Consider the following 13,139-nt stretch of genomic DNA (forward strand, 5'->3'; position numbering starts at 1 on the left):
CTGCCTAACAATTTTATCTTGAAGACTAAGAAAATGTCTTTCTTTCCTAGTATTGCTTGTTATCTGCAACAAAACCTACCTCCCTTGTGAAACAGGAGCTTAGCTTCTGTATCTTTAGAGCTTAAAATGTGACTTCTCCCTAAGAAGGCTCAGATAAATTAAGCTGGATACAGCAGTTAAACATTTAAAATGTTAAATGCTGCTCTCTTTTGCCTTGTTTTAGCAGAACAGTCATATCACACTAAATATACACATAACCACACCACACTCTGTTTCTGCTACTTTTATTTCTTTAACAGCAGCCACCGTTTTGACAAAACAATCCAAGAGGGATCTAGGAAGCTTCACCCAGCCTGAAATGTGGAAGAAAAAATGTACGAGTGCTTTCAATTACTCTGTCTTCTCTCATCAGACCAGTCCATTCCACCAACATATCTTTCATTAACTCCCCACAATTCACTCCCTTCAACTTTCTCAAGAAAATCTGTGCATTTTTTTATTTTACCTGCTTTTACCTACTGTGTTCAATATTGTGGCCTCTAAAAGTTTTAACATTGCCTCAGACGTGATTATTCTGTTTCATCTCCTTTATGCCCCCTTTCGAATCTACCAAGTAGCCAGAAAGAGGACTTTTGTCTGCTTCCACGTATTCCATTCTATTTGACCATTTAACATAATCCAATAAATTAATATTAATCTTATGTAGCACTGAAACAGACTCAAATCCCTCTACTTCCATGCTGCTCAATGAGATTTTAATTCTCAGTGTTAGTTTCAAGGTACTCCTCCTTAGCCCAGGATTCATCCTGACCTTCAGGAAACTCTAAACTCCTAGAACCGCCTTCTACCCAACTTTTTTCTTTGCTTTCTTCATAAGAGCAGAATTAATATGCCATACCACCACTAGATCCTTAGAAATGAATCTATAGTGAATTTCAAGTCTCCTAGCATTACAATTTTAATCTTGGAAGGAGAAGAAGCTCTGCTCAAAAAATCTTGATCTGACAGAAGTCTGACACCACTTTAACTAAAGTTAACTGTGTAACTGCACTGACAAAGTCAACATTACAAGACCAGCACTGTTAGACCAACAACGTCTTCTACACTAGCAATAAATAACTAGCAAAGTAAATTATTTAAAGAAAACTGCTGAAGTATTTTGAAAGGTGAACTAGGGTATCAACTTCACACACTCATCAGATGACGTGACTTTCAGCATCCTACTTCTGCTTAACCGATTCAAAATTCACTTTCACTCAAAGCTCCTCCTACCCACTTTCTTGCTCCCCTTTATTCACTCCAGAGGCTGTAACATTTAAGCCAAAAGTGTAATCTCTTTATCTTCGCTATTTGTACTGCACTTATTTCCATCCAGTAGTTGCCAGCCTCAGTATAATCTTTATAAGCTTTTTGTCTCCAAGTGCAGGGTTTTCTGTATGAAGTGGAGTCCCCGCCATGGTATCCACCCTGCTGTCTAAACCAGGACTGCGTTTACAAATATATAATATGCAACTATCAACCTCTCCATTTTCATTGTCTGCAGAAGTCTAGTTTTGCATTTGAGTGTGTACATTAGTTAAGCACATCTCTTCTTTACTGGCAATATAGCACACTTTACTTCCTGTCACTAATTAGTGCTGTCTACCCTGCAGGTACTAAGCTCCTAAACAGCAATATAATGTACCTCAGAAGGAGATCAAAACAAAACAAAAAGATTTTCCACCCAGGTTATCATAAAGCAAAGACTCCACTTAGGATCGGTAAAGACCTCATCAATTTCGAATACAGGCAATCATCCCTCCTGTGCACCAAAGTTTATTGAACAGATGAGCAACTTCTCCAGCTTCTTTAAACCTCCATTACACAATGCACCTGCAATCTAAATTAGGCAGGAACATTAAGTTTTGAGCTCTCACAACAATTTGCTGCTCCAAAAGGGTCTAGGTAGAGGCCTGCAGTGGCTGTACAGCTGTCGTCAGGGGTTAAAATAGGCACCTCACTGAGTTCTGCTGTGCTAGTGGATGATAGGCTGGCTGACTTCACGTTTGTGTCTGTGGGCGTAACCTTCTGTGGTCTATCCTTTTCCTTCTCTTTTCTTTTTTTAGGAATTTCTACTGTAGACTGACTGACAGATGCCATTTCACACTTGTAACTAGTCTCCCTGAAATGTCTGGCTACAAATTCAGCTCTTCTATGGATGGTCCTAGCGTTAAAGCAAGCACAGAACCGACATCCGAGGATGTCGTGGTCTGGGCCTAAACAAGTCACACACAGATTATGAAGTCTCTGTGTGGTATTTGTTTTACACAGCAGAGACAATTAATTACATTTGGACATCGGTTAAGTGCAAAAAAAAGACCCCCAAAGAGGCACTTAGCTTTAGTCATTTTTCTTCCTCACTCTGGCAACGGCTGACAGATGCACTCACAAACTGCTTCTGCTTTGGGCTCCATGGCAAGAAAGACTGATGTAATGGTGTTGGCTGCCTCCCTTTATAGCCCTGATGACTTGACGTCAGTCTCAGCCAACCTGCAGCTGATGCAGGATGGATACACTTTACTCTGGTATTCGGGATGGCCGAGGGCTACCAAGCAGGGTAACCTACAAGTGATGACTGCAACAGTGAAACACGAAGAACATCATTAAGTTTTGAGCTCTCACAATACTTTGCTGCTTAGAAAAGCTAACAAAAATAACCATTTTTCTATAAGGGCGTTCTGCACCTGCAAAGTATAGAGGAGTGGGCAGTTTGGTCTTACCAACCACCCTTCTTCCCTAAGTTAATAGTGCTCCTTGATAACTACTGGTCACTCCCTCATTTAGGAACAAACTCTTTCACAACCAGACAAACAGCAATGCACAAACAACCCTCAATATCCTCTCACACGGTTTTCTTGAACTAATCCTATAAGCATACACAGCCTATTATCCTAAGCACAGTAACTACAATGCAATAAAAGGGTACCCCCACATAATACAGAGAGCACATATGGAATCATAAAATAATGTGATACAGTACATTACCCCAGCTCTCTGGATGAAATCTCATTTTTTTTTTGTTAATTATATATAAAAAAAAACACATCTGAAGCCTTTCAATGCACGGGAAAGGGGACAGAGAAAATTAAAGGGTAATCAGGTACATTTCTCTAGTTTTGTACAATGTACTTTATTATTTATCCTTGTATTTTTCTCTGTCCAGTATATCACATTCTTTTGAAATCTCCAGTTTTCGAACTTTTTTTTTTTTTTTTTTTTTTTTTTTTTTTATATATAAAGAGTTTCCATAGCATATATTAACAGAAGAAAGTCTGGGCAACTGGACTTTTTTCCATTGGTATATGCTTGCTTTACAATGGACACGCCAGTTGGGGTGACCAATCAGCGTGCTTGTTTTTGAATGTTAATGGCCAGGCATTGTATAATATACATTTAACAACAGATTACAAATTACTACTATACAGTCATACAATTATCAGCATTAACAAAACAATGCATTATGAGCAAGTTTTTAATGTACAAATTAAGCAGAATAAGGGACAGGTGAAAGACACATTTGTGTTGAAAATACTGCAGGAGAGACAGGGTACAGAGTTGTAGTTTACACTAGTTATATAATAACTCTGAGGGGAGACAAACTCAAATAGGGGCTGGAAGGTCCTGAAGGAGCTCATGGTGGGAAGGTCCTGAAGGAGCTCATGGTGGGAGAACTGGAGACAAGTGAGGCCGTTGCTAGGTTTCCAATCCTGGAAGGGGGAGGAGATAGGTGGCTTTGGCTTGTAAAAAGGTGACACCTAGCTCAAAAGAGCCACTGCAGGTTAAAGGTAAGGCTGGCCCACAGAACCAACTCTCCCATTCCCTACTACCCAACCCTCATTAGAGGGGGATTCATTGACGAGAACAAACGGCCTGTATCGTCCTTGCAGCTCCTCAGAATGAACTCTTGGTGAAGGTAGAGGACCATCAGGCTCAATTTTGTAGGGAGTTGGAAACAATTCATAGTGTCTGTCTGTGTGTGTGTCTGTGTGGGTAATTGCAATTCATATTAATACAATTCCAATCTGCTATTTAGTTTTCTACTTTTTCTTAGACCCAAAGAAATGAAAGATTTAAAAACTGCCTCCACGAATCTGTGTAATATTCATAAATCTGCCCACTTTTAAGCCCACCTTCACTCTATGAAACTAGATAATGAAGGAATATCGGACTCCTGGCTGAACACAGGACTATGTTTTAGTCAGAACATAATGATAATCTCAAAGACTTGCTCTTACTTCACATAACTGTACACTTAATTGTTTAATCCCTCTGTCCCTGACCACACATCTGACTGTGCTGTTTGTGAATGTCTTGTAAGGAATGCACTTTAAGTATTAATGTACTCTATCAGCAATCTACTGCTAAGCAACCCGAAGACAGGAACTCAAAACCACTGCAGGTAAAGCTTCCTGCTGTAACTCATTAGTGTTAAGTGCCCTAAACCTACACTAGGAGTCTGTACACTTCCTGTCATTATCTATGACAGGAGACTATGGCTTCCACCAACGTGTGACTGGGACAATATATACTAACTTTTTAAATGGCAATCCCCCAACTGGTTTTGTACAAAACAGCCTTCAAGACTCTTAACACCACTAGATGAAGCTGTCTACACTTCAGTATCCACAGCATATCACCTTTTTGTGCTAATAAACACCACCCTTTTCCTAAAAAGTATTCCATGCCATGTCCTCACCCCTGATTGGGATCACAGCTTTTACACAAGTGTTATTACCGACTCTGCAGTTATTTCCTAAACACTTTCCTGCCACTATATGAAAAAATGGTATCCCATGAAAAAGAGAGTTTTTGCTTTTATTTATTTATTTTGTTGACTAGGTTAATTCCACTAGGCTAGTGGATTCTTTTCAGCAGAAACCTGAGGTGGCATTTGTACTAGGGGAAATTTGGCCAGGGGATTGGCAATCTTCCCCTACTCTTCAATAGGTGCCATGGGATCTTTTACATCCACCTGAGCTACCACCAACTTCAGGCATATGGGGCCTCGATTTAAATGTCTCATCCAAAGGACTATACACTCAGGAGTGCAACAGTGCAATGCAGTGTCAGCAATCCATCTACCTGGTGTGAGAATAAGAATGGTCATAGCCTTCTGCCACAAAGGCAAGTGCACTGCCAGTTACACCACTGACGCCACTACTTATCTAGGAAACTGAAGATGGCCACAGGTTAACGTAAAGCAGCACAGGCTAACAAAAGTAGTGACTTAGTCAGATTTTGAAATTCTCACCTCACTCAGATAAAACACTGCACAGATCTTGGTAGCAAGTCTAAAATGCAGACACACTGGAAAGCCCTTCATGGTAATTTATGGAAAGAGAGAAACTTACATGGAAAATAAGCACCAAATCATTATCATACTGTACTTGTACTGAATGTACAACTGACTACAGACCACAAAACAGTCTACGAAGCTTTTGCTGATCACATTTCTCTGCACTTTCATAGCTCATCTGCAAGTGCCTCTTCTCAACCAGATTCAGCACTTGGGCACATTCTTGATAATGACTCAGGTTTTGAATGGTTCCATTAGCAAAAAAAAAAAAAAAATCACTACACGGCTTAATGAATGTTCTAGTTACAGAAAAATAGACTCTGATGGTCTGTTTCCTAATTTCGTTGCTATGACATTCATAGTGGTTCACTTTCTACTAGTGTGCCCTCTGACCTATGAAAGTCTGCCACTACTATTCCAGTCTCCAGTATTAACCAAAAAAACTTTCAAACCAACTATACTCTTGCCAAATTATTACAGAAAGTAGAATTTTTTCAACGGCTGGCCCATAATGAAGTCTATGGCCTCCTAACAGGTAATCGGCAAAGATTTACAAAACGACAGAGCACTACAGGCAAGGAATGATGGAAAGTTTAGTGAGGCCATATTCCTCAATTTCTGCAAGGCTTTCAACCTTTTTGACCATATCTGTCTTATCAAGGAATGCTTTCTTTATGGCCTCAGTTCCATTGTTTTACAATAGATTTAGATTAGCTGCATATCAGATTCTTTAGAATCTCACTCTCTCTCTCCATCCAGCTTTGTCAGGAGTTCCTCAAAGCTCTGCCTTTATACAATTATTTCCCATCTGCATCAAATCCCTCATCTCCTTAAGGAACAATATTATCCTATATGTTGAAGTTATTACTTAAAAGAGTCTGGCAACTGTTCAGCTACAATCTGCAACTCAATAATCCCACCCTAGTGCAACTCTGTAATGCTTGTGAGGCTAGGAAACAAAGTTATCCATAATAAAACAAAATAAAACAAGTATGACCTATGGAACTCCTAAGCACCTTAGCTTATGCAAAAATGAAGGGACTTTTAGCAGCTCAAATGATAGTCCATGAACTGCGGTTGACAGTTTATAAACATGTGAGTTTAGCATAATACTGCACTTACATTCTCTATCTGTACCAATAAATTGATGAACAAGTCTTAACTTTGTTTTTTAATGGACAACAGCGTAAGCAGCCTTTTACCCAACCAAGAAGGGCTCACAGTTGGGTAAGGAGTGCAAGTTCTCATTCTGAAATATGGACAGACTCCTAGAGCAGTATTACGTTTTATGTGTAACATTAAGTATTCTGTCATGATTTGTCTATTACTGCTCTTTATTTGCATCTTTTCGTTGTCACTGCCTATTTATGTATATTCTGTTTGCCAACAAGGTAAAGTCCTGATTGCAGCCCAGACGATCTAGAATTAATTGGCAGCTCGAGTGACTAACAAAGAAGGCAGAGGATGGGCACAAAAGGTCATGGAAAGTAACAGCCCCCCTTTAAAAGAGAGTTAGGATGCAAAAGGCATGAACTGGGGGCAGGCATTAGGATCAAGCCATCACACAAGCAACTGACTGGGCCCCCCTCGAAGTTTGATGTCAGAATGATGCAATTTAAAAAGGATACAATCTGAAAAATATATAGCCAATATATGTAGCTTCACCCCCATAACAGGTTGGAACCCAAGAAACAGTTAACAGGCAGAAATCTTTCATTAAAATAGCTACAAAATTTGAAATGCTCTTGCAGTTTTCCAGTAACACAATCAACATGGGACCGGTTTTGCATACTTAAAGCATCTTCCCTATAAATGTCAAAAGGAGTGTGTTTCACCCATTTTTTTTTTTCAAGTTTCACATTTTCACAGTTAAGCATCCAATTTCCACCAAACATGATACAATCATTGCAACAGATACGTATGCATTCTGGTTAGTCCAAGTTACATTTTTCATCTCTATACTAACTAATTTTATACCACATACCCTCATGACAAGGCAAACACAAGTTACTGCACAGAATACCAACTAATTTTATACCACATACCATCATGACAAGGCAAACACAAGTTACTGCAGAGAAAAATTCTGACCTTATTGTATGACTGGTTATCAACATGTACAAATCTCGGTGATTGCGTTTGACTGAAGGCATACGCACATGTGTCTGTCGAACAAACTTTCAATCACACACTGTATCACCACTGCATTCTTTTAATGAGCTACTTTGATCCATTCCTTATACTTACAAACATACAAAAATACAGAAGTAGTCAGTATTTTAATGGATGTAAATGATGCCTCATCTACTGACTCGGACTCCTATTACCTGATTGAACGTTTAGGTTAGCGAATCCCTAAACATCGATCTGGTAATAGCGAAAGCAAAACACGTGAACGGCCGATTTAAAGCAGGGAAAGAATTCCCTTGGCCGTTCTGCGGACTTTGCCCCTTTCCCCACTGTAGAGCAATCTCTGAGTTGGTATATTTAGTTGGGGGGGGGGGTGGTGGGCGAAGCCCCTCACTTCATTTTACTTTAAAAACTTTTTTTTTTTGCACCCAAGGGAATTTATTCCCTACGTTAAATTGGCGGTTCGCCGTTTTAATTTTTTTGATATTACCAGTTCGATGATTAGGTATTCGCTAATCTAAATGTTCGATTGGGTAACTCGGACACCACTGACTCCTGGGCAACATCTATGCTTCTAGGTCATGCACCTGTAGCAATGCAGCAATGAATAGGACCACTCATAGCCATGAGACGTGACTGTCTACAAGTCAGCTATGTAATAATCCCAAGGCCTCCTGACTTGCTTAGCAGCTATCAGCATTTAATCTTCTTTTCATAGATTTCTGCAACCACACCAAGTGCACTTTTAAGCAAGGAATCACAGCACTCTTTCAAAATCATTCGAGTGATTTTCTGTTGTATTTTGAAAAGTTCAACAGAAAAACCAAGGTAAATAACAAAGACATACTCATATATTCTTGATCCAGAAGAAAAAAAATCACTGTGTATGCACAAGATTACTGAGTTTTTAAGTAATTCACTGACACCAGACTATTTTTCAACTAAGATACTTTACCTCTGCTTCTGGATCCAAAGTAAATGTTTCCATGTCAACTGGAGTCTGTGCCTCCCCTGAAAAAGAGCATAACAAAAATCAGTTATATTAGGAAAACATTTGGGAACAATACTTTCCAGTTACACTACAACTTCTACATTACTAGAAAAGAGGAACAATCTCATACAGTGGGCTACACAGCAATCTCTATTTACCACCAGCACACAATGAAAGGACTTTGCTGTCCTGAAGTATAGTATCAAAACATTCTCGTCCATTCTACTCAAAATACATGTACAAGTAGAAGCAGATGCTCACACAAGTACTTCGTATCTGGTTTGTTGAAGACTGCAGGTTTGTAATAAGAAATGAATAAACATACTTATATATACCGCAAACAAACAAAAATTCTAACTCTTGCTGGAGAAGTTTATTGCAAGCTTAAGCACACTTAAAGAAACAAATCATTTAATCCCCGGAGGTCAAAGCTAATATTAAGGTTTTGTGGCTGGCAAGTCAAGATCCTCAAAGATAGCCTGTCTCAGGCACATAACTGGTGTCAAAACCATGGACTAAATATAAATGACAAGAAGTGCATAATATCCTTTAGCAAGCCAGACTCCACCTGTAACTGTCACAATGATAACACACCCCTGAAAACTGATCCTGTAGTTATGGATCTGGAAATGTACATCAAGAAAGAACTGTCCTTTGACAAACACAAAAATCCTTTTTCATCGCACAGCTAATAGTTAAATGTAACAAGCCCAGATCCAGGGATAACTGTTTCACTGCACTCCACACTCATTAGGCTGATCATTGAGTAGAATGTCCCTTTTGCTAAGCTTCTGTTTTTTAAACAAAAATACAAAACAACAAACATCTTTACTGATTGGCTTGTGTATTTATCCTTTGACCAAGTTTGTCCCACTAGCTAGCAGCCTCTTTTCATGGGAGAGCCAAGGTGGTATTTATACTACTGGAGGAAATTTGGCCAGGGCATTGGGGAACTTCCCCTACTCGTCAACTATTGTGAGTGGTACTATTTTTCTGAAGCACTTCCTGTTTTCGTTCCAGGCACAGAGGCAGCCCAGAAAAACAGGGAGGCAGGTGGAGATGAGAGAAATGGAGGAGAAAGCAAATACAGAGAACAGAGAATATGTGCAAGATTCTGAGATGATGTTTCAAAGAAGTCTGTTTGATGTATAATTATAACTCTTGCAGATAACTTACTTAAGAAATGGTGATGCAGTGTGCGGCAAAAAATAAAGGAGATGTTTCCTGGGGGGCCATTATGGAGAAAATACAAATGATAGTGCAGAAACAATCCTGAAGAATAGTGGTGAGATGGAAAAGAAAACATATGCAGAGAAAGTAAAATATTGCAGAAGGGGAGTAGCAGAAAAGAAGGCAGAAGAAAATGAAAAACAGAAGTATGTTGTAAGGATTCAAAGTAAAGAAGACAAAGAAATTGACAGGTATGAAGTGTGGGACAATTTAATAGCTTATTTTGGTGTAAAAGCACATGAGGTAAGAACATTTATTTGTATTAACAGACAGACATTTTGTGATATTATGTTTGACACTTTTGTAATGGAAAATGGAGAATATGAAAAAAAGAGAATCTTTATATGACAGAAGCATTTACCAGGGAAACAAGGAAAATCATGAACAAAGTGGGAACAGAGGCAGAAAGAGACTTTGAAGGGGCACCTGAAAACTTTATGTAAAGAAGTACTGGACATTGCAAAAGTTTATTACAAAAGGGGTTTAAAGACTGGTGACTGGGATTGTAATACTGTGTTAAAAACAGAAAAAGAACTGTGTTAAAAACAGAAAAAGAAAAACATATATACATATATCAAGCATGCTAAATGTGGAGGGGAATAGAGGTGTCATAAAAAACAGAGAAGAACCCAACATTTTATTTTTGGAAAAGGACATGAAAAGTAACCGTGACAAAAGAAAACGTTATATTTGTGAAGAAACAGAACATGATGCAAAAAAGGGGGGGGGATTGAAATGTTACAAATATAACAAAATTGGACATTTATGGATGGATTGCAAAAATAAGACTAAAGAAAAAGAGAAAGAAAGAGAAGGAAATGAACAAGGAAGTAATTTTAGAAATAGTAGAAGTAAAAGAAAACTTTACATGAGAAAAAGTAATAAAGAGGGTATTGAAGAAGGTTCTGAAATAAATGATGTAGACAAATTGGGAGAGAGTAAAAGAAAAAAAAAAAGAATCCTACTGGTAAAAGGGCAAAATACGGAAAGAAAACTTAAAGGGATAAATACAAAAGAAAAACAGAAAGGAAATGGATGAAAAAGAATATAATTCAGCTAATGATTGAGGATTGGTATAGTGGCTAAAGTGCTTGGCTCACAGACACAAGCTACAGTGTTTTAATTCTCACCACTGGGAGGGAAGTTGGCAAGGCTTGGAATGGCCTATTAAGAAAGCTAGCCTAATAATTAGCTATGAACTTATTAAACCATAAATCTAAGGAAAGGGAAAATTAAATTTTTAGAGTACTTTCTGTAAATGTGAACAGTATCAAGAATTTAGGAAAAAGAATAAGAATCTTGGGAGTGGTGTAATACATATGATGTAGATGTAATTCTATTGGAAGACCGAAAATTTTTAACAAACGAAGAAAGATTACAAAACACAAACTATGGGGAGGAAATAATCTGGAATTTGGAATGACAGATGTTCTGAAATAGATGTATTCTGTAGAAATACAGTAAAGATATTAGATTTAACTTTGCCAAAAATGGGAAGATTAACCACTGTAGATTCAAAATGGAAAGAACAAGCGGATATAATTATAGCATTATATGCTTATGCTAATTGTAAAGAAAGTTTATTTCATCAGATGTTAGACTATGTAGTATATAAATATTACAGTAACAGAAGACTAATTGTCATTTAAGAGGCAAGTGCAAAAAGAAAGGAAATGATACAAGAAAATGTTAGAAGTTATTAGATGTGCAAGTTTGGAACAAAATTCATGGATTTTAAAAAGGGGAATTTTTTACAACGGAAATGTATTAAAAGTATCAGAAGGTTTAGTTATAGAAGGGGAGGTAGCTGAAACAGGATTTTCTGATCATCGTGCAATATGGCTAGAGATAAAGGAAAACAAGGAATACATACAAATAGGCAAGGGAATAAAAAGGATAAAATGAGAAAGCATGGAATGAAGAAGGAAAGATTAGTAATACACTTATGGAAAGGTCATATTACTATGAGAACATTTTACAAAACATTGGTCTGAATGGTGGAAGATATTTAAGGAAAAATATAATATTTTTTACAGTGGTAATATGATGTCAGAAAAGTAGAGAAGGAAAAATATACAAAAACATATAATGATGCATTATAAAATTTAGAACACAAGGATACAAAGTGCTTTGACAAAGAAAAAGTAATTCACAAATTGTTATACAAGTAAAGATTTTTTAAAAGGAAAAAAGTATTGAGTTACGTAAGCAGATTAGTAAAGGAAGATGGTAGCGTAATGAAACAAAAATGTAAAATGAGAAATAGAAAACTCAGGAAAATATTATGAATAGTGTATTACAATATGTACAAGAAAGGTTTAAAGAAAAAAAGAATATAGTGAAAATGGAAAGTAAAAAAGTTAACAGAAATAAAAAATAAAGAGTTGGAAAAGGAGATTTCTTTAAATAAGATATTAAGACAAGTGAACATAGATTCAGCTGCAGGACCAGGTGGAATAGGTTATATGTACAAAAATTTAAGGAGTTTTGCAAAAAAAAAAAAATTTAAAGATTTTGAATAAATAGTTAAATGAAGGTTTTATATAAAAAAATTATGTAGTGGAATACTTAAATTTTTTGTCAGAATAAAGGAAGTTATTTTAGCATGCTGCATTTGGTGATCATTTTTGGACATCTTTATAAAAATAATACAAAAGAAATTTGAAAATATTATGAAAGATAGTATGTAAAGGGGAAGGGTTGTCAGGAATGATTAAATGATAGTTACAGAAATTGTGGAAAATATGAATAGAAAAGAAAAAGCAAAAGTCATGTCAGGAGTCCTCAATAAGGCATTTGATACAATTGGACATGAAATCTTATGGACAAGAATGAAAGAATATACAGGTGAAAAAGTTAGGACATTACATATGTCAACATATGCAAAGTTAAAATACCTGTAAATGTCTGTTTAAGCCAAGAGATACATATGAAAAATGGGGCAAGACAGGGATATCCAAGGTGTTGGTTGTATACCTTTTTGCATTAGTTATGATAGTATATGAAATAAATCACAAAATGAAGGAGGCAGGGTGCATAACACCTGAAGGGTTAAAAATTCCAGTTCTGTAACATATTCAGATGACATAACAGCAAAAAAAAATGTGGATGAAAGTAGTAACAATCTGCACGAGTGTCTACAGATGATAGAGATGGCTTTAAATAAAGAGACAGATAAAGGTTTAGGAGACATAGTAAAGATGAGGGTATATATTTTACAATGAATGACATTTCTGTGTTAAGTATAACATTTGGGAATAAAGATTTAAGTAGACTTTAATGGAAAAACTTGAAAAAATAAAACAAACATGTCTTTTCTGGAGAACATATCATTCAGAAAAAGGCTTATTTGATCAAATTAGTAGTGATGGTTGGTGTGACAGAGCCAGATGCAGAGGACAGGAAGAAATGGAAACAGATGATCTGCTGTGGCGACCCCTAACAGGAGCAGCC

At 37.1% G+C, this 13,139-nt stretch overlaps 1 protein-coding gene across 3 annotated transcripts in view; it reads right to left on the bottom strand.

The window, feature by feature from the left end:
• Positions 1 to 13,139, bottom strand: part of PPP1R7 (protein phosphatase 1 regulatory subunit 7) — a 917,460-nt gene that overhangs the window by 699,071 nt on the left and 205,250 nt on the right. For all 3 annotated transcript variants that reach the window (XM_044070331.1, XM_044070333.1, XM_044070332.1), the window contains exon 3: positions 8,421 to 8,476. In XM_044070331.1, coding sequence (XP_043926266.1) covers positions 8,421 to 8,476 — 56 coding nt within the window. The remainder of the gene's footprint in view (positions 1 to 8,420; positions 8,477 to 13,139) is intronic.

This window comes from Protopterus annectens, chromosome 4.part1 (assembly GCF_019279795.1).
Source record: "Protopterus annectens isolate FY-2018-M chromosome 4.part1, PAN1.0, whole genome shotgun sequence".
Lineage (NCBI taxonomy): Eukaryota > Metazoa > Chordata > Ceratodontiformes > Protopteridae > Protopterus > Protopterus annectens.